This window comes from Lepisosteus platostomus, chromosome 7 (genome assembly GCF_059453375.1).
Source record: "Lepisosteus platostomus isolate fLepPlt1 chromosome 7, fLepPlt1.hap1, whole genome shotgun sequence".
In the NCBI taxonomy this organism is placed as follows: domain Eukaryota; kingdom Metazoa; phylum Chordata; class Actinopteri; order Semionotiformes; family Lepisosteidae; genus Lepisosteus; species Lepisosteus platostomus.
The window spans coordinates 32,232,020-32,255,673 of record NC_142617.1 but is presented as its reverse complement, the minus strand read 5'-3'; the positions used below and the strand labels follow the sequence as shown (position 1 = coordinate 32,255,673).

Below are 23,654 nucleotides of genomic sequence, written 5' to 3'. Positions count from 1 at the left end.
TCAAGTCCTCTACTTGCCACTGATTTATGACATAATATCCTTCTGGCACATTGAGGTTATAACAGTGTCTTGGGTCAATTATGCCATAGAAATAAATCAGACAGGTCTTTGAGGTCACCACCATTTTTTTCATGGAAGGCAGATACACGAAGAAGTCTGTTTCAGTATGTTTGCTGTCTTAGTTCTTGTGTGTTATAATAACAAATGTGTAACTGAGGGGATTAGTCACTAACCTGAATCTCTGGCATTCATTGTGAGCCATAGAATTGTGATAGCTTGCTAGTAATGGAATAAAACAGCACCATGCCAGCCAATCTCTACAGTCATGCTGGAAATGCCAGACCTCAGATGGAGACTTTCATAGTTTCATTTAACACACAGTTTTAGGAAGACATATTGAGAACAGTTCTTTTAAAACAGACCTACATCTTGGTAGACTTTCAAAATGTCTTTGGAAATAGAGTAACTGGTTCTTCTCACCTTTAGAAAGAGAACATCTGGGAATTTTTGAGGAATTTAATGACTGCAAAATAGCTTGAAACCACCCTTTTGAATGCTTTTAAGATTGCACCTAGTAAAAGCAAAACTGTAGAAAATCAATGTCAAATCATCACTTTCTACATGATTGTTGTTTCAGAGCTTTTGTACAGTAGCTGATTTTATCTTATAAGTTAAGCAAGTAATAGTTCCATCAGGAGACCGTGATTGTTGACACGCACTGTAGGTTAGACTTGCATAGAGTATACAACAAGTGAACAGTGAAAACCTGCATTGTACTACAGTAAGAGTTATCATTTGAATAAGAGTTCATTCTGAGGGAACAGGAAGTATTAAAGACCTGACATTATGCATCTATCATGTTGGATATGGCTCCATGTGTAGCCTGGTTTCAAAGGTTTTCCACAGTCTTTATATAACATGACTCATAAGATGATCTACAGAACTCCCAGAAGCTATCAAATCTCCATGATGAAAGCCCAGCCTTTTGGCATAGAGGATATGTCACTTTATTAGACTGTGTGGGTAGGAGCATTGGATGGTAGTTGTAATTTGGATTCAAACTGTATGAGCTACAATTACATGCAGAGCATCATTATAACACATTGTTTTAGAGAAACCAATTTATTTTAGATGGATGACTTTTAATGGCCAGACTTAGTGAGCTCCACATCCAAAGCCAAATTTGATTTTCCTGAAGAAACTTTAACTACCAGTCTGCAACACACAAGAATCTTTCAAATTAATTACTGTGAAGATTATGTTAACTTTCTTGGAAAATTAGGCGGTGTTAATCCACTTGTGAAATTGCCCAAATGGCGATTCCACCAAAAGAGCTTGAGTGACATGTGATTCCATAGAATCCACTACATGAAATTGAGGCTTCACTTACAGTACATATAAAAACTCAAAACTACAAAGACAGTTTTATATCTATAGAAAAAACTGGAATCAAGCAAAGCAATAAACTTGATTAAACATTGGGCACAATGATAAATTATCTTTTCGTACCCTGCCTTATGTTGTCATCTACTGTTTTTAATGAATGGTTGTGCTGTGAATTGCAATGGCTGCTGCTCCCTAGAGACCAAGCTGAACACATATAATATGCTGCTGTTCTCTGGAGGTTCATCCCAGTGAGCAGCCTTCTTAATAAATATACATAATAAATACAATGTCTGTGGTATTAGTGTTCTTCTAGCAGTCCTGTGGGTTCCAGACTTTATGTGAAGTGATTTTTTTTATGAATAGTACAACACCTAACATATCACACTTTCTGCACAAGATTCAGTCATGTTTCAAGTCACCTTTGCAAACTGGAATACGCTCTGGAGGAGAGAACATGCACAAAATATCAAGCCACCAACAGAATTAACTAACAAAATTATTGATTTTATCGGGTTGGCAGTGTGGTGCAGTGCGGTGCAGTGCCTCCATGTCTAAGGATCTGCATCTGTGGCTGGAAAGTTGACGGTTCATGTCCCGCGGCCGGCAGAGGAATCCTACTCCCTTGGGCCCCTGAGCAAGGGGCCCCACTGCTCCAGGGGTGCTGTATTAATGGCTGACCCTGCGTTCTGACACTTAGATTCTCTCCCTGTCTGTGTGTCTCATGGAGAGCAAGTTGGGGTATGTGAAAAGACAAATTCCTAATACAAGAAATTGTATAGGGCTAATAAAGTGATCTTAGAAAACCAGTTATGAAAATCTAGATTATACATATGACTTGAAGTAATATTTGAAGTAGACTGGAGTAACTTTGTTCTAAAAGACTATGATTATGCAAGATTAAGTAAATTTGCTCGCTCTAATGGGTTGAGTTATTACGTTTTCTCTATAAAGTTTTATGTAACAGCTACAGAAGCCCTGATACTAAACAAATTGCAGTGGCATGCATTATTAACAACCAGTTAAGTGGCCGTGAAACAAAGACCCCATTTCAGAGAGGTCCTCCTATCATATCTAAAGAAATATTTGGCCCATTTGAGTATAACAGGGCTCAGGCATTGGTTATGTTACATGCCACTGGATCCTTCAACACTCCTAAGAGCACTACAATAAGCTGGCTTCTACACCAGACACATTCAAGTCATTCCTTCGATTAGAGCAGTCTTCTTCACTGCTCATTGAGGAACCTAAGTCACTGCCTCTTAATTATTTATTACTGCTTCAGTGAACTTACAGATTTTACATCCAATGTAATGTTGCAAATGTATAAATGGATAAATTACATGTAATTAACATTAGTTTTTAATTAATGGCACATTTATTTATAACAATAAGCTGTTTTTTATTATGACTTAATCATTAGTAGGGGTCTGTTTTTACCAGGTTATTAACAGTCTAATCTACTGCAGTTCATAAAGAATATGCTACCCCTAATCCACATTGTTGCCATTCCATCTGCTTTGTACTGAAAATCCTTTGTTTGCACATCCATTGCTGCATGTAAAAATGACTTCCTTTTTGACACTTATTTCTTAAATAGAACTGAAAACCAGTCCTATGGCTATTGGTCTTGAGGGTCACATTGAAAGTGACAATGCACTGTTATTCCTATACTTTAAGGTGCACTTAGATGCAACAGAATGCCACACATTTGGTTTATAACATTATTCCAGTAATTAAGGAAATTTCTCTGTTAATGTTAATGTTAATGTTAAGTCAGTTCATCCAGTATAAGTGGTGATGGATATTAGTATAACAATAACTGTAGATCATGTTGAGCATATTTGGAGATGTATGGACACACTAAATATTGCAATAAAATTACAGTTAAATGACCTCATACACATTTTCCATGCATCCATCAAGTCAAGTGTTGTTTGATTATATAAATGTCCCTAATATGGCTTTGATTGATTCCTTTATGGGCTGGTGAGGGTAGAAAAAACTAAAACATGCTGTGAGAACTAGTTATCTTAAAAACTCCAATGAATATTTCAAATTGGGAATAGCTAAATACTTGATTCTCCCTGAGCAGCACAAAGCTGATCTTCCTATTTTTTCACTCAGTAAGCAGAAAAAGAGGATGCAGTGTCTCACAGTGATAACAGGATGCATCCAACCAGCTCTGGAGGAACTGCAAATCTACGTCTAGTCATGTAATGACTTTCAGGAACATTTCTGAAGCAAAAGAAGACAAAATGTACAAGATGTGTAGCATCTCACAACAGTCAAAATGTTAAGTATCCCTCTTCATTTAGCTCTTTAAAATTGTTTCTTTTAGTTTTCATTGGCAGAGCTTCATGTATAGAATTTGTGCCAACATAAGTTGCAAAAAACAAAAAGAACCCTTTTTTATGTCTTTTACACTTTTACAATAGCTTATTAAACTTAAACCACATTAATGTGCATTTACTATGTTCTCAGTGATTTTAGGTAAATAATAGCATAAGAAGAGGAAATAAATGTATACGAATTTCTACATTCTGTCCCCTTGTGGCTTTGTTTATCAATACATGTCCATAGGTATATTTTAAAAATCAAAAGAGACTGTTGACAGCTGATAAAAAATGTATTACTATAAAGGAGACCATTTTTATATTATATCTACAGTAAATCTGTTCAGTTAAGGTGTATCATGCACTATACAGTATTTGCAGATTTAAGTGATCAAGGGAAGGGATTTCTATCTGTATGCCTGGAACTGGTGACAGATCAAATTCCAAATAATTAATAACATCTTAAAACATAAATGTCACTTGACCTATTAGGTGATCAGAAATTATCTCTGATACTATTTTGAAAGAACTTCAAAATTGTTAATCTAATATTAGATGACCATGCTTCCTCTGAACATCCCTGAATGAAATCCATTAACCAATTAACTATGTTGACACATTCAATTATTCAGTTCAAATAAAAACTAAAGTTAAAAAGTAACCAAATGGACCCTAATATTAAGCATCTTTTGTACATTGCTATGGTATACCAAAAGAAACAACAAGTCTTTCACCTGTCTTTTACTGGGTTAGGCGCAAGCATACATCAGTCCTGTATTAGACTGGATGGTTATTGAAAAAAACATATTACAGCAAATATGAACAAAATAGATCAAATAATCTGGACAAGATTTAGTATGAAATGTGACTCATTGTTAAAATGACAAAGTTTCCCTCAGGTATGACTTTGCTGAGCAATGACAGTGGCTTTGTTGAAACATAGACCTATTAGTCACAAGCTGACTTGTGATGACTGGCAATGGCTGGTCGAGTTGCTTTCACATTTCCTGTTGTTTCCACAGTTTAAGGGACTCAGGAGAACAGTGTGTTAATGGCAAGATCTCAACATAGTTTTCTCAAACTCTTGTTATTGTAATCCTAGCACTGTGTGGTCTTTCATTGTCCTGCTGGACAACTGATGCTTCTAAAATGGCTCCTAGGAATGGAGTATTGATAGACCTCATCAATGTATCTTCTTGGTACAATTCTGAGTAGTAAATTTGTCATTTATCTGCCCAAATATGTTCTTTTGAATAAGAGATTCTTCCACTGCTTTACCACAAAAAACTACCATGTGAAACATGATGCCTACAAACACATTGCCATCCCTCTGGTCTGTCAAAGACAAAGTAGTATTCATCAGTGAATGAAACACTCCTCCCCTGTCTGCTGTCAGATCATCTGCTGGCCCAAAGAAGGTAACGATTTTTTTTCAGCTGCTAACATGTTACCGCTGAACAGCCTTCAAACATGCAGGTTATTTTTAGGCAGATGATGAGTTCCAGTCATTCTGCAAAAACACATATCATTCGTTCTTGGAATTTCTTGTGCTGTAGCCACTGAAGTTTGAAAACTATTGAGTAGATGGATTCCACAGATGTGATGATCCTGAGCCTGTATGTTGACCATCTGTCATCCAGGATGAGGACTAACCTTCAGGGTCTTCCCAGAGGGATCCCTGGTTTGTCTGGACTAGTTTGTTGATTGATGAAGCCAGCTTCATTCTCTGGACAATTTCTCCCCCAGGGATGCCATCTTCAATCGTGTGAAAAGGAACTAGATGGTCCTTATTATGTAAGCAAGGTGTGGATATGTCTTTTGCGGTTCAGGTGTTTTAAAACATAATGCAGTTTAAAATGGCACTTTATTTACAGTAGATACTTTATGGACTTGTTTTGGAAATAGTGAATTCACTGAAATACCAAGCAGTGAGCACCTGGCATTCCTATAAAATCATGTGACTCAAACTATATATTATATCAGTTATCCAAAAGAACAGTATTACTCAAATAATTGACAAAGCTATCCACTATTAAAAATTGAAAACATTGGTGTGTTTGTCTAATAGACTTTTGATATCACACCTGGACAGCTGCATCATGGAGTAATGCCTTATGGATTCACCATTGTAATGTATAATCTGTGCTGAGTTTGAGAACATTCTGCATTAAAAATCTTCAAATCCTGCAATAACTAAATGTTTTGATAAGACAAAATGCTTAGTTTTCATGGAAAACATTTTTAGTGATTTAATTACCTGAGGAATATAATCTGGAGTATAATGATTATTTGGAGTGAAACCTTTGTAATTCTAAATCTGATCTCTCAGCTACAAGCCTTAGACTCTGTCTAAGGGACTTGCAGACCTTGCAACAACATTTATGCATCAGTTTTTATATGCAAAGTTTGTTGTCCCTTATATGAAAAAGGTGTGTAACAGCTGATAATGCAAAATAAAAAGTTTTGAATTATGTATGTTCTGACATATTCTCAAATGGCGCCCTATGTATTTACATATCAAAGACAAATCTGTATCAGATTTTCCTTATCGAGAGGAGGCACGTCTTTCCCGTGATTTATTATTCATAAGTCATTTTATATTATTGTTCTTTTTGGTTATGTGAATAGCAGCTCATGTTTGGTTCATAAGGCCACAATGTACTGGCAGGATTGAATTCTGAGGGAAAACAAAATGATTTGCACTTTGAGGTGATGTTCTTTGCTGGCAACACTGGAGAACCGTCCTAGATAGCCTGGATACCTCAGAAATTGCTTTTAGGATGCACTGGTTGAAAGTCCGGAGAGTCCCAGGGTTGCCCGATTCTCAAAGATGCAGACCTTGTGATATCTCCATCTGGGTGGGAGTTTATCAGTGAGTTTTTCTTCTGGGATGGAAATTGGATGGCTCAGAACACATTTCCAATTAGAGCATGAAACGTTAAATACAGTAGTAATTTGCGTAATCCAATGGAATAATGTACTACTAATGCAACTACTGCTGCTACTACAATGAAGAATTGCTTACATTGTTATAAAAATCTAAATATACAGTACTTTACATATAGCAGATGACCCACTCAACCATCACTGAAGTGTAGCACCCACCTGGGTTACACACAAATGCCATTCGGCACCAGTAGTCCAGGCGGAGAAGTGTTAAAATATTTCACTGATTGAATTAAAGGGGAAATATATGTAGGCAAGATTGAGAAAGACCAGATTGAGAAATTTAGCCTACTGTAGGTGCCTGGGTATAATACACCATCTGAAGAATAGCATCTCATATGGTACAGTGTCCATGGTCCCCACCCTGGGGCGTTTGATAGGAAATATGTACTGTAGGTACAGTATGTATGCACAGTATATGAAGAGAGATGTGGAGAGAGAAAGAGTGCTTGCACAAGTATTTTGTATTGAACATACAGTAGTCATATTTCTTGGAAGTCTGAACAAACATAATTGATTAGGCTAAATAGGGTATTATTTTATTCTGAATAGCATGAGCTGAAAGCTGAGAAGTGCAGTTTTCCTTTTGCTTATTGTATGTTATATTATCATATAATAATAATAATAATAATAATAATAATAATAATAATAATAATAATAATTGCTTACACTTATATAGCGCTTTTCTGGACACTCCACTCAAAGCGCTTTACAGGTAATGGGAACTCCCTTCCACCACCACCAATGTGCAGCATCCACCTGGATGATGCGACGGCAGCCATAGTGCGCCAGAACGCTCACCACACATCAGGTATCAGTGGGGAGGAGAGCAGAGTAATGAAGCCAATTCATAGATATAATTTTGAATGTATCTCTCCTGTGTTCTGCCATAATGCTGTTCTTGTGCACTGTCAGAGTGTATAATTAATTTCATATTTTGCACCCTACACCTCTCTTCAATGCTCTAGCATTGTGTATGCGAGACATAATTATTGCCCTGCCCTCATTTTGACTCTCAATGTTTCATTTGTGATTTATTTTCAGTACAATGTTTGCATGGGAATCATGGATACAAACATGGACTATGTCAAAATGCCTTTAGCCTGTTGTCCTTGCAAAATTGAAATAGCTACAGAAAGCTCCTGGACTATAAACACATTTATGGCCTAATTTGATTGCTTTGGCCTGTGGAAATCAGCTTACATGTCGGTCCAATTTATTTATAACATTGCTCAGTTCTGAGCTAGTTCAATGGTCTGATAGTTCGTGAGGTCTTTTTCCAAACAGAGATATGAAGCAAACTACACATCCGGTTTTTGCTTTGAAACTGTTGTTAACTTTATACACTTTAGTTTCCAAATTAAACTGCATTTTTTCCATTTCTATGCTTCCTTTCCCATCTCTCCTCATTAAGACCTGCTCAGTTTGAAAGCTTCCTCTGAAATGGGATGTACTCAGTTTCTGCTTTCCTTTCTGCTTGACTTAGCATGGTAAATATAAAAAATGTTGCAATCAACTACAGTTAGGCTATTATCATATTTTGTTTAAAACAGGAAAAAAGGTGATGTTCAGAATTGCAAAGTGCACAATCTAGATAGCATCAGTATAATTAAATTCAGACACAAACTGCTGCATTAAAGTGCCACAATAAATACATGGTCTGAGGCTCTTGCTGAGGACAACAAGTTGTGGAATGTTAACAACAGCGGATTAGTTATAAGACCTATAACAGTATTGTAGTCCTGAGGAGGAAAGAACTAAATCTGGTGTACTGTAACAAGTACTTGCTGAAGACATCTGTCTGAACGCGTGGGGTTTAGAAGTGTTTAGTATGAAGCAGACTTTGCAGATATACTGTATAACACCTGTTAAATTTCCCATGTTAACTTTTATATTCTGTATTTTTGTAAATATATTTGCATAAAACTCAATCTTTGGGGTAGATAGAATATATGGAGAATATATTAATAGCATTATGTGCAACATATTTAAATAAATACAAACTTGACCAACTTGAATAAAAAATGTAACATATACTGTAGAAAATATGTTATGAAAATATATTTACAATCTGTTGGATTACAAGTAGGCTCCAAGCATTTCAAACTTCAAAGAACAATATGCTAATTAAATGTTTCTATATTATTATTAGCATACTGTTCAATATATTTATTAAACTTGTAATCCACAATGGATTTACAATATACTATCTAAAACAATTATTGGTATGTGCACATACACTGTATCCACAAAATTCAAAGTATATAACATTCAAATGTTTAATACCTTTCAAAAAGTCCATAATGTACAGTATTATTCATACATTGCATACATTTTTGTCGTTAACATGTTGATGTCACTTTAAAAAAAACTCTCCAAGGATACAAAAATGCTATTTTTTGACATCATAAACACTTTCTTGCTACTAAAATAAAGCCTTTGTAACATTTATATTTTGGATTTTTAACATGCAAAAGCAAAATGAAAAATGTCTTTTTTTAAATATAAGGCTGTGTTCTGTTGCAGTCTCAAATTATACATAGAAGTGTACTGTATGCATAGATCATGTCATATTCATATGCATATTATTGTTTCCAAAATATATTTTGAAACATTTTTAATATGATCAAGAAAAACAAAAAATAATAGTGGATAAAGATAATGAACATATTTATGTCTAAAATATTTTTTATAGTATGTTACAAATATGTTTAAGCAACATTATGAACCTTATTTGTAATGTAGATTTTAATGTAAATTATATATTTGACATAGACATTGAATTTTTATATCATATATATATTTGGTGAAAAAATATATAATTCTTTATATCATAGATATATTTCTTACCTTATAGTGTTGATTACAAAAGGGAATATATTGAATTTTAGTTAACCAGGCAAATTTCTTAATGGCACAATAAAACTCATTCAGTTGAAAATTCTTGTTTTGTCTATTATTTAGAGTAGATGTCCAATATGTGAACCACATAGAAGGGTTGTTCCATTAAAAGTCAAATCTCCTGCAGAGCTGGGTCATATTTTACCACTTTAGTGAACTTACATATTGTGACCTAGAAACAATTTAAAAGCTTTTTCCCTTCAAACACTGCTTTAATAATAAGATTTTGGGATTGAATGGTTCCAGAATTAGCTGGCATGACAGTTTACACCTCTGCCTCACAGACCCAGCGTCTTGCCTTTAATTCAGTCCTAGGTACTCTGTCTGTCTGTGTGGAGTTTGCACGTTCCCCACACTCAGTATGGCACTCAGGCTTGCCATGACTGTTCTCTGTGGCCCTGTGGTGAACTGGGAAGAACAGAGTTCTCTGAGTCCTGCCATACAACTCCGCTGCTAGGAGATGATTTTGGTCTGCCATGCTCTTCACCAGCCCTAGTAGTTTACTAGCACACAGCCATTGACAAGGGCTCCCAATATTTCTCCCTTTGTGCTATCAGATATCCCTTAACGCATCTGATATCGCTTAATATAGGATCAATCCTTTTAAAAACCATTTCCCAGATAGTTGAGATTTCATGCATTTCAGTACTTCATTTTCAATAGGCACATTCTCCCCATCAATCGCAGATATATGGAAGCCTATACTGTATATTGGTCATCTATGTGTGACAGGTTCAGTGCAGTTTTAATGCCATGTTATCCATCAGTTTTCTATTTGCTTTTTCTAACATGGGATCAGTGGTGGTGGGGATGCTGAAGCCTCTTCTTTCAAGTAACAGGCTCAAAGCAAGATAAGCCCTGGATAAGACGCCAGTCCATTGTAGTGCAAACACAGACACAGACAGAGACGCACACACTCACCAGGAACAATCTTCCAATTAACTTACAAGTACTGTAAATGGGAGGAAACTGTAACGAATCCAAGTGATGAGGTATGAGAATCCTATGCAAACGAAGGAGAATGTAGATGCAGAAACAGGTGTCCAATCCAAAACGTTTGGCGAGTTTGTAGTCAAAAGTAAAGGTAGTCCAAAAGCCGACAGAGTTATCACAAGAGGATTTTTAACAACAGGTGAGGTAGGAGCTCTCTAGGAGAGGAATCAATACTGAGCAGCGAGAAGCGAGTTTAGATCGTTTAAATAGCGCTGCGTGTCGCATGGTAGATGATGGGTGATGATGGATTAACACGTGCGGCGGCACTTGTTATTATTACTCTGATGCTGGCACTGGTTAGCTCTTTTGTGGGTTGATCTCTGCTGACTGGCGGTCATGACAGAAACTGGATCACGCGTGGGAGAAACCCTGGTGAATATGGAAACAACATACAAACTCCAAGCACCCAGGAATGGAACCCGAGGCAATGATGCACCACCTTGCCATTCATATACTGTAATATTTTATTTACTGATTACTTATAGGATAACATTGTATGTGAGCTTATAAAGGCAGCACAACGCTGCCATTGTGTGAACCTCTTCTTACATGCGTACAGAGACAGTGCCAAGTACACAAACACATGCAATAGCAAACCAGATCTGCCTTGCCGACACAATGACACTTTCTTAGGTTTATAAAAGTTCATAAAAAACATTTTATTTAAATCTCAGAATCATTATGCTGATTTTGCTTGATCCTTTTTCACCCTGTGCTGCCAAAAATAAATTGTAGTTATTATCAGTTAGGGTAGGCTACTTAAAATTCAAGGAGACATTCCATACAAATTACCAGAAGTAGCCTTTCCTGGCATGAGTGAGTAGCTGTCATAAGGTTGAAGGCTTTTCTAGCAATTAATACATTTTTGTGCACCTTTAAGAGTTAAATGTTTAAAGGTACAGATATTAGAAAAACCTCGTAAAATATTATTAGCCTCATATTACAAGCTGTGACAAGCATACTGTACACACACATTTATATATATACATGTACTGTAAACTGTACCACACAGATAGGTCTTCAGTGTGGCACAGTGGTTAGCATTCCTGCCTCACAGCGCTGGGGCTCTGTGTTCAATTCGCCCTGTGTTTGCAGTTTCTTCCCACAGTCCATACTGGTAGGCTAATTGGCTTCTGGGAAGATTGTCCCTGGCGTGAGTGTGTGTGTCTGTGTGTGCCCTGTGATGGACAGGTGTATAACCTGCCTTGTACCCATTACTTGCTGGGTTAGGCTCTGACTGCTCCCTGCCATCTTGGACTGGATAAAGTTGTTAGTAATTGGATGGATGGTGGAAGTTCTCTATATCATCTTATTTTGATTTACTTGTCACTCAAAGATTATAAAAACATGAACGGGCATAGTATTTTTGATATTGTTTGTTATGCAAGTGGAAGAAGTTCTTCCGACACTGAGATCTTCATGCAACGGGATTATTTTCAGAGGATAATGATGTTACAACTCAGCTCAGCTGGTATCCAGTGGAGATGCAATGTTTTCAGACCTTGGTGATGCTGTGCATTACTATTCCTCCCTGTAGTTTGCAGTGCAATACAATTCCTTCCTGCGGGTGCAGACTCTTTGGGATAGATAGAGAGACCTGAGACCTGATCTCTCTCCCTGCAGATTCCCCAGGTGAGCTACGCGTCGACGGCGCCGGAGCTGAGCGACAATACCCGCTATGACTTCTTCTCCCGCGTGGTGCCACCAGACACCTACCAGGCCCAGGCTATGGTGGACATCGTCAAGGCCATGAAATGGAATTATGTCTCTACTGTAGCATCGGAGGGGAACTACGGCGAGAGCGGCGTGGAGGCCTTCATCCAGAAATCGCGTGAGGATGGTAAGCTCCTGCTTTCTCCTGGAGTTGAAATCCTATCTTCTCTCTCTGTCACAAAAACTCACCAGGGCTCCACCAGCTCCATGTCTTCCAGCACATTTTAGGAACAGTTCCAATATTAAAGAGAAGGCTGTCATATCCACACATTTCCCCTTCCACTTCAGAAAGACTTATTTCAGCTTTACAAACACAAATAATACACAGTTGTACTAATGTTTTTCTTGTAAATGAAATTTGTCAGGATTATTATTATTGCTTATTGTTATTAACAGCTAAAACCACATTTTCAAATTTGGCAGCCCAAAATCTGAATTACTTTATGTGTAAGGTGGGTATGTTTCAACCTCTTTTGTATTTCTACAAAAAATCTGAAAATACAACAGTTTTCAATTTTGTTATTGTCTGTTTTGTGTCCACTTAATGTACTTAATGTACAAGCCCTGAGAGAAAACCAAGGCATCTCATTGTTATAGTGTGAGAAGTTAATAATGAGTCATTATTATGAGTCATTATTGTCCCAAGGACAAATGGATTGACCACCTGCATAACAAGAAACAACAAAAAGAGGATTAATCAAATTCTGGTGTGCCTGTGTCTACTCTGATTGTTAACTCTTGAATAGAGTCAGACTCTTATTTTTATTAAGGCTTCACAACCCTAATTTGAAATCAGTTTTGTCTGCCACAAATTCTAGGAGAATCATGCAAGTCTTATTTTATTTAACATGTAAATTTTGTCTAATGTTCTTTTTTCACATTTGGAAATTTCTGTGTTTTACATACTGTAGTATAGCATCCAGCTCAAGCATAAATTGCTTATACCATAATTCCTGTCATTCTACTTTATTGCATTGCATGGTGATACATTTTGTAGTCTGTCTCGCAAAGAAAGCACTTTTAATTTTAGTTCTGCTGTCTTCTTTATAATGTATTGTTACAGTATTATAATTCACACTGCCCCTGGGTTTAATACTTTATATTGTAAGCAACGTTTGGTGTAAAGAATTCTAGATTAACTATTACTAGAACATTCCAAGCAGATGAAGTCTCATCTCCGCTTGTGCCCAGGCCCATAATATGAGTACTGAACTAGGTCCTGTGTTTGGAATTTGTATTGCAATGGCTTCTGCCGAATAACGATTTTGATAAAAATTGGAGAAGAAATGTTTTAACAGCAGGGAAGACAGATTAACAAGGTAAATTGTTATAAATGATTGTAGGACTGTTATTCTTCCCACAAACACATCAGATGTGCCTATCAATAACGTAGTGCTGTACTATAAAACACTTAGAATGGCACTAATTGTGTTTGATGTGTGCTGTGATGAAATTTACTACTTTCTTCTATTTTAGCAAGATGAGATAAAGGTTGAAGGTGATCGTTTCCAATATAATTTGATTTGATATAAGTAATATCTGATTTCCAATTATTGCTGTTGCTTTGAATCTGATATCAAATGTGAATTATACCCATGTGGTGAAATTAAAAAAAAATGTTTCTGTATTTATATTATCCCAACTGGCTTCACTTCCTACTAGCACCTACAGTTTGAAATTAGGTCGAACAGCAACTTGCTATAAATCTCTTTCTTAACTATGCTTTTCGTGTGGACCTCTTTGCAGAATCATCCACCAAACATGCATTTTGTTCTGTTAATGGTAAAGCTTCAACTACATTACATGCCTGAGTATTCCTTTAGAGACCATTAAATATTTATTTTCCCACAGAGAGAGATTACCGGGATATTGTTAGCTGTTACTTTCCGAAACCTTGCATTAACATACTTTGCAACTTACCAATGAAATTTCTGTTATATACTGTAAATGGTGGCAGTCTGGAATATTTCTCACTTGAAAAAAGTGCAAATAAAGCTAGAAACAGAGATTACACAATGAAAGACAGTCATAAAAAAGGACACCTTTTTTAAGATGTGAAGCAAAATTGCTTAGTAGTCCAACAAAATTCAGTCCAACTCTGTCCTCTCTTCATTAATAGCTTTGAACAGTCATCTTGTGAAATCAAACAGAAAGAATGTGTTAGCTTTAAAAGCCTCTTTCCTAAAACTCGAGTGGACTCACTTGTGAATTACACATTGCAAACCTTTAAATAATAGAAACACACCATCAGGTGCTAGTCTGTAACTGGACAGAAAGCTGAAGTTCATCATGAACTGGGCCAAGGCCAAATTAAATAGCATTTTCAAAGGACTGAGATTTTGTTACTAACAGGCCCTGTTGACTAACATCAGTTCTGCATTTGTCTGGTCTCTGTTTTTATGTCTGCTATTTTTTATATAGGAAATTGATTTGGTTTAATTGAACACAGAGTATTAAATAATACAGGAGAAGGGATAGAAGAGTAGCACTTACAGTATGTTCTCTCTGCTAATTATATTCACTAATACTAAAAATACTAAAATAAATACGAAATATGAGATAGGAGCATCTAAGGCATACTGTATTCCCTTGGGGAACTGCATGTGCTTGAATTTCTATTCATTTGCTTTTGCTGATTATGCCCATTGTAGTTATGAAGAGCAAGCACACATTTTACAGAATAAAAGATGCATTCCCTCATTGTTACATTTCTGTCTAATATGTTGTCCACGCTTTGTTTACTCTTTCAACAAGAAGTAAAGGACAAAAAGTAATTTGACCTCTTCCTATCTTGCGACCTGTGAAAGAAATGATGGAGTCTACAGCATCACTGCAGCTATTGTTACAGTACACTGCAGTATATTGAAGTATGTTACTGAAGTTGTGAACCTCTTGAGAAGAACTGCCAGCAGCCATATCACCCTGCAACTCATAATTGGCTAAGCAGGTGTGAGCCTGGTCAGTACCTGGATGGGAGACCTCCTGGGAAAAACTAAGGTTGCTGCTGGAAGAGGTGTTAGTGGGGCCAGCAGGGGTTGCTCACCCTGCTGTCCATGTGGGTCCTAATGCCCCAGTATAGTGCTACACAGAGCTAACTCTCACCTGGAGACGACGGGGAGCATTGTGAGAGTTATGTTCTTTGACTTCTCCAGTGCCTTTCACACCATCCATCCACCTTTACTGAGAGATAAGCTAAGGGTGGCGCAGGTGGACACTCCCCTGCTGTCCTGGATTATAGACTATCTGACCTGCAGGCCACAGTATGTACGGCTACAGAGCTGTGTGTCCCAACAGATTGTTAGCAGTACTGGGGCTCCACAGGGGACTGTCCTTGCTCCATTCCTGTTCACCTTTTACACCTCTGACTTCAGGTACAACTCTGAGACATGTCATCTGCAGAAGTTTTCAGATGACTCTGCAATTGTGGGGTGTATTAGAGAGGGGAGGGAGGAGGAATATAGGAGCTTGATTACCAATTTTGTGGAGTGGTGTCATCTTAACCATCTCCAGCTTAACACCAGCAAGCCCAAAGAAATTATCTTTGACATTCGAAGGAATAAGTCTCCGCTAAACCCTGTTTCCATCCAGGGTGATAACATAGAGGGCGTACATTCCTACAAGTACTTAGGATGGATGATAAACTGGAGTGGTCTGGTAACACTGACGCCCTGTACAACAGAGGTCAGAGCCAACTCTATTTTCTTAGGAGACTCAGGTCCTTTGGTGTGTGTGGAACACTGCTACACATTTTTTATGAATCAGTGGTGGCGGCGGCCATCTTCTATGCTGTTGTGTGCTGGGGCAGCAGCATCATGACAAAAGATGCAAATAGGCTCAATAAACTTATCAAGAAGGCTGGCACTGTGTTGGGGATGAGCCTTGACCCCATGGAGGTGGTGGCTGAGAGGAGAATGCTGACCAAGCTCACAGTCATCATGAACAACACCTCTCATCCACTTCATGGGACTGTTACTGGGCAGCGGGGCACATTTAGCAATAGACTGCTCCAGCTACGGTGTTCAAGGGAACGTTTCCGCAGGTCTTTCCTCCCGGCGGCTGTCAGGGTGTATAACGCTGCCCTAGGCTAGGACTGTTAGCCCTTCATTTGCTCCTCTATGGACAGCATGTTTACTCCATTGTACTTTTTGGACAATCAGTCTGTATAAACCTATGCACATTTTGCACATATTTTATTGTTTCTACAGTGACTATGATCAGCACATTTTGCACACACCTATGTATTTATTTTTATTTATTTTGTTGTCTTTTGTTTTATAACTATTCTGATGTCTGTTTTGCTTGTCTTGGGCTGGACTGCTGTAACACATCAATTTCCCTACGGGATTAATAAAGTATTATCTATCTCTATCTAGTGACGGGGCTACTATACTGTAAACAGGCGCCGTCCTTGGGATGAGACATAAAACCGAGGTCCTGACTCTCTGTGGTCATTAAAAATCCCAGGGCGTTTCTCGAAATGAGTAGGGGTGTAACCCCGGTGTCCTAGCCACATTTCACATTGGCCCTTACCAATCATGGCCTCCTAATAATCCACATCTATGAATTGGCTTCATTACTCTGCTCTCCTCCTCACTGATAGCTGATGTGTGGTGAGCGATCTGGCGCACAATGGCTGCCATCGCATCATCCAGGTGGGGCTGCACATTGGTGGTGGTGGTGGAGGGGAGCCCCCATTACCTGTAAAGCACTTTGAGTGGAGTGTCCAGAAAAGCGCTATTTAAGTGTTAGCAAGTAATTAAATTAATTAACTGTGTGCTGCAAAGAAAACTACATCTCTGGTGATGGGAAACTGCTTTATTTCCAGGTTAACGTCTTATTAAGATTGGAAAGAGGTATGTGTCACTTCAACTCCTGTTCGAGCCTTAATGTCACTGGAGGGGTAAAAAACATAAGAGTGACTTGTTGTTTAATGAGTAACACAACTGTTCACCACAATCTCACAGGGGTCTAAGAGAAAAAGAGGTCTATGAGAAATAAAAGACCATTTTCAACAATATGAAAGTGCTGAAAATCAGTCTTAGAATGGTGTCATGTGGGTTTCTCTGGAGCATAATCCTTTTTCTTTCCTAACAACTTGTAGATCTTTATTTTTTGTTAAGATAAAGTGTCTTTTCAACTGGAAAAGAAAAAATAATTATTAATATAGCTATTGTTAGCGACGGGCTGTTACAAACCCTACGCTGGTCTTGAGACATGGTCCGAAAGCTAAGGTATCCAAGACGGGAGACGAAGAAGAGTGGTCGGTAATTCCAAGTGAGGTCAAATTCAGGTAGTCAGAATGTAGTTGGGTAAACAAATCTGAAAGGGGAGAGAAATCCAAAGCCAAAGAGTTGTAGGTGAGGGGATCCTGATGAGGTAGAGAGGGTTTCGGGAAAGGAGGCCAAGGTGAGCAACTGAGCGCCGGTAGCAGTGAGCAGAGGGTTTAAATAGTTGCAGGGAAAAGGTGTGGAATGAAGATTGAATCATTTGGAGGTAATTTGTGCTGGCTGTGCTTGTAACAGTTACTACTACATAATTGCCATGTTGTTGAAGCTGATCTCCTGGCCTATTTTCAGAAAACACCTTGGTGAGATCCTGGGATCACCTAACTACTAACTACCTAATGTGCTAGATGACCCAATGGCTTCCTCTTGTTTATAAACTTTCTTAGTTTAGTGAGGTCAGTCCCTTGCCAGCCTGGTCTGTTTCTTTTTATAGGGTCATTCATAGGGTGTGCTGGGTTATTCCTGTTATATATGTTACATTGGACGGTAGTAACATTCTCTATTACTGTGAAAAGGCAGAACACACATACGTGTTTTGGCTGTAGGATGTTGTGACTACAGAGAAAGAAGTGAAATGTTTTCATAAAACAACCCAAGAACAAGCAGATAACAGAAGCAAGCAGGCAAAAAAACTGTGCGTGCGAGCAGGTTGATTGCAGCAAGTAGCAGAGACAGGCGAGTTTGGTACATGCAAACACAGTCCAGAGTCAAAAACAGGACAAGCAAAACCAGGATACACAGTACAAACACCAGACAAGAATCCGGAGCACTAAGTCAGTGTGAAGCAGGGTCCGGAATCCAGTGAACTGCAAGACCTCAGGAACTTAAAAAAGGAACTAGAGACATACTGTAGTAAACTCTATAACAGAGTTGCTGAGCACTGCCAGATCACGGCTTATACAGTCTTGACCCACCATAGGTGGTCATTGTAGATAATTGCCTCCAGGTGGTACAAGGCTACTGTCTAATTAATTACCACGGTAACTAGAACTCAGTGACAGGTGGCTGGCTACCATGTAAATACCAGCTCGCCCCGCTACTCATCCAAAGCAACTTAGAATTGACATAAGTTAATTCACAGTCATAAAGACTCTATGTGTATTAATTGAACTCAGACAGGGGACACTGATAATTCTGTCACAATAGATTATGAATTATTTTAATTAATCAAGAGTAGTTGTTGCACACAAGGATGGTAGCTTCCAAAACAGATCATGGATAAATGAGTGAAGTACTGTAAAGCTACAGTATATATTTATTTATCAATGAATAATATAGTTTCTAATGAAGGGGGGCAATATTTCAAGAAATGGATGAGATCCTTGAATAAATTACCCACCAGATGGACCAAATGATCTTCTTTAGTGTTGTAGCCTTTCTTATTCTTTATGTATCTGATACCCATGATGAAATATGACTCGAGAGGAGTGAGGAGATAATCATCTATCTGATTATGAATAGAGAACTGACCCTAGCTGCTTGCTCTTAAATACACAATTCTGACATTGTGAGAAATGTGATCATGGACTTCCTAGTGGATTTCAGGGATGCAGCTCAGCTAATTCAAACAAAGGCCTGTAGTTCTGAAGCCACTGGTACAAGTGTGGGCAATTCTAGCTGACTGTAAAATTCTCTTAGCAGTTGTGCACAATTGGCTAAACAATTACCAGAGCTGGGTTGTCTTGAATTGGCCTGGCTAGCTTTGGCCCACCTAGGGCCACAGCAAGCCATGTAAAGTTTGGGGTTTGCTTGCAGTGTTGCTAAGAACATACTGCTCCTTCAATTGACATTAACTCTCCCACACTGGACAGTGGAGATTAAGCCTGTCGAATGGAAAATGGCTTTGTGCTGGAGAAGGTCTCTCCCATGTCATCATTAAAATACAACCATATAATAAAGAGGTGGTAATAGAAAGCCATAATTATTAACGCTTGGGGTTAAAACAGGAGGGTGTAAAACAGAAAAATAATTTGCAATTCCAAACTTCATAAAGAAGTGAAGAAAAAAAAGCATCAGGTTTCTTCCAGCTATTTTTTAACAGTATTTAGAATGATGCCTTTTACACGTTCTAATTGAGCAGGGCAGAATTTTTTTTCATGGATTTCTAGAGGAGGAGCTGATGCTGAGGTCCGTAAAGAGTCTGCAGGGCTGAGAGACTAATGGAGGGCGAAATGTGTCCACAGCAGCTGTCTGGGAATTGTTTTCCAGAAGCAAAGTGCAAGCCATTGACATCCGATTTCCCTTAACATGCTGTAAAACACAATAGAAATTGCTGCTAATGTGACTTTATAATGCCTGCCAAAATACTAAAGAAGGTGTCAGTAGTGATTAGGGAAAGGCTTGTGTGACACAGGGGTTTTTACTTTTGCCTAGTCAAAACATTTCAGTGGTTTTAGCTGTTAATTACCCTGAAACCCAGAGTTAAAGATGAAGTAATGTGGAACGTGGTTAGCATGCGCATCCCATGCGCTTCTGTTGATTAATTCCCGAAAATAACAAAACAAACAAACCAACAGCAGCACCAAGAAAATCCAACACAAAATCGATCAAAGCAGCTGGTGTGACTGCCACTGGAAAGACTCAATCTGCATCAGTCTGCATATGTGTTTTGTGGCTCTTGTTCATCTAGAAACCTGCTTGGGGCATTTTTGATATTTCAGGAGGTAATAATGCCCAAATTTAGAAATAAAAACTGGAAAGAAAAATCAAGTAGAGTAGAGTTGTTTTGCATTTGTTTTTAAAATGTTCTGATCAAAATAAGAATTGCAGGCACAATAAACAATATTTCTGTATTTATTATTTGTATACTGTACATAAGCCTTTATAAAACCATTTTTTGAAAGAAGAGGTTATATATTTTTATTTCATTGAAACAATACAGTATGTTCCTGCTTAGGCAGTTCCAGAAGAAATAATGATCACCTTTGCTGGGATAATTTATTTTCTATTTTCTCTTCTCTTCTTGATTTTTACCAGTGACACCAGCATTGTTCTTTCACATTCTGAAGAGCGATTGATTTGGTTTCTTCTTGTTTGCTTGTGAAACCCTCAGAGCTATTCGTCTCTGCCAACCTGGTTTCATTCCTATTTTAGACTGATGAGCTAGAATCATTTTGGCAGTCTGAGTTTGGGCCTTAAGTGGTGTATTTGTGTAGAGCAAAAAAAAATGCCAGAAGGTTTTTTAAACGGGCTTCTGTGAGTTAATTTCTTTGTTAAATGAATGCATTACAAAAAAATGTCAGATTCATCTCTTACATGGTTGTTAACATTTGAAAGCAAAACCATTCAACAAGCACACGCAAAAATCTAGCTCTTTCCCTGGAATTTGTTTCCACACCTGGCTTTACTGTACTGTGCATGCTGCTGTGTGGGGAAATTGCAAGGGCTCCTATGGAGTGATCCAGCTGTAATTTTGAGCCCTTCAGAAAAGTGCCCTGTAAAAAAAGAAAGGAGTTATTAATTGTGAGTAAGTGACAATAGCCCAAATGTTTTTTCTTTCTTTCCCAGTGTAACTAAGCCATGCGAAGCAGATGAACACAGTAATTAACATGCTGGAAAGTGGAAAAGAGGCTGGGAGGCTGCCCTCCTTCAACAGTAATCATGGTGCTGTAGACCACATCATAAATATTGATGACATGATAAGAAAGCTGAAAAAATATTTTTAACTAATATTATAGTAGAAACACAGGCAAAAAAAATCAGTTTTCAGGGTTTGATTTTTAATGAAGGTTCAGAAGATAGAGACAAAATCCAACATTGCAATTGGGGAAACAGTTTTGATATTTTGGCTTTAACCCTGGTTGAGGGAGTCAAACTGCCCCCTAGATGAACCAGGAGGTCAGGTGTGTTGGTGGGGCAGGTGGGGGATGGTGAAGGGGTGGCAGTCCAATCAATGCTGAGAAACAGTTGTTTAAAGACCTGTCTTTATACTCTAGAGCCCATGATAAGTGGGCACTGGGGCTTATTCTCCACCCAACATTCAGTACAGAACACAGATGACAGCAGTTTTTATCTGGGGGTCAGGATTATGCCACTGGTGCATTTGGTTGCTCATTTTCACTCACCTGAACGTTTTTCTGTTTGTCATTTGTAAGCGACCAAACAGCACATTGCACTTTGATACTGTGGCCTCCTAAATGGATTCTGTGAACTACAAATGTACAGGCTTATACAGTGTCTAACAGTACTTAGTGAAACTTTAAAATAATATAACAGCTGACTACTGATATAATGCATAAATCTCTAAAAAAATCTTTACATATTTCCTCTCTGTGGTATGTTAAGTGCTTCCATTTGCCATTAAGAACTTATACATGGCAATAAAGTAAAATAAAGTAAACCATTACTCGTCTAAGTCAAATCTGGGCTTTCTTTCTCTAGGCAGTCTATTTAAAAAGTGTAGTATACCACCATGTTTTAAAAATGGGAAACATACTGTACTACATAAAATAATCTTTTGTATTGAGTCATATAATACCTTACATAATTATTATCTAATCCTGTTGGGAACCACTGTGTACTATGGTGTTGTGCACATTACCAAAGGATAATATACTGTAGTATATAATAAGATATGACATAGCAAACAGTACAGCATCACAGATCATTATGGGATGCAGTAGTGTAGAAAATTCCAAGCTTTGTTTTCAGAAACACAATAGTAGAGAAGACTCTAGAGTGGTTACCATAATGTGCTGTTTTTAGCTGGGCACAAGCGTCCACCCAGAGACCTTTTCTCTGGTTGAAGAGGTGTGTCTCTCTCTGTTCCGCTGAGCGGGGGGCTCACTGAATGTCGTGGCTGTGCAGCTTTGTGTCCTCGGCCCGTGCTTGAGGTGGCGGAGTGAGAGAGGCCAGGGCTCCGAGCGCGTCAGGTGGCCGTTCATCTTGTCGGGTGCCAGGCATGCTGACAGCACCTTAAATCTTCGGTTCACTCCTGCATGAATTATGGTCCGAAATAAATATTAATGATAACTTTAAAATGATCGCTTCCTAGACTGCTGCAATTGAGCGTTAAGGCTCCCATGTATCACAAAAGACAGAGTAAGGCTGTTGTTATCTGTTTTCAAGGTATGTACTGTATGTCGGTACAGTCTCTCATTGCAGTGATATACAGTACAGTACATATCATACAGACCCATACAAACCACTATGTAGCATACAGTGAGTAATGCAACTGTGCTACAAAAATTGGGTGTTACCCATTTTGTTGTTGCAAATGATGGGCAAGCCTCCAGTAGCATTTGAGGTAAGTGATGTTTAATGATTCCCACTCCCATTAAAAAAAAAATCAACAAACATGCAGAAATACCAGGTGATAAAAATACGTACAATGTTGTCTATATAAACAATATACAAATGAGAATAAACACACTTATTGCAAGACACCAGGGGCACTATATTTAAGCCTCCCATTCTCTTGTCCAAACTGATCTTTTCTGTGGCCAGAGAACAGGCCTCTTCAACATCAAGCCTCTCCTTTGAGAGAGCATTTTTTATGCAGGCTCCAATAAAGACACCCTATTGTAGAGGCTGTGTTTTCTTGGGTGCTAAGTCAGGGGATGCAAAATGGTGGATATTGTCTGTTATGTAAATGTGTGTAGAATGTTTTACGTTGCAGTGTTTCTACTGTTGTGTATGATTGATTACAAGTGTGCACTCATGTAAGAACTCACTAGATACAAAGCAGTAAAAGTTAGTGAGATTCACTAAGTGTATATTTAAATAAGGGCCATGTAGTTGTGTCTAGGTTTGCTACAGTGAGCAGAGGACTGAACATTTTGTCACATCTGGGTCAGTATACTCTCAGGGAAAGGCCTTTCCTGCTGCTTCTTTACTGTTTGTAAACCATGGGTTATATAAACCCTTCCTGTTACTCGGGACAATAGCAGCATTCTCTAATTTTCTCTGAGAAGGCAAAATATACAGTACATATTGAATATGCACACATTTTGGCAAAATTCATCAGAAATAAGTTAATTAAGTTAATTCACTTGTTGTAAAGTGGAATGTGAATTAACTGATCTCAGATGGGGGACACCAACATGTTTTGCAAGATTCATACATTTCACGCCCTTTTCAGATAAATATTTCTATGGGG

At 38.1% G+C, this 23,654-nt stretch overlaps 1 protein-coding gene across 2 annotated transcripts in view; it reads left to right on the top strand.

Moving 5' to 3' along the window:
* LOC148658537 (metabotropic glutamate receptor 4-like) overlaps positions 1 to 23,654 on the top strand; it is a 416,277-nt gene that overhangs the window by 196,163 nt on the left and 196,460 nt on the right. For both annotated transcript variants that reach the window (XM_088639856.1, XM_088639855.1), the window contains exon 3: positions 12,183 to 12,399. In XM_088639856.1, coding sequence (XP_088495982.1) covers positions 12,183 to 12,399 — 217 coding nt within the window. The remainder of the gene's footprint in view (positions 1 to 12,182; positions 12,400 to 23,654) is intronic.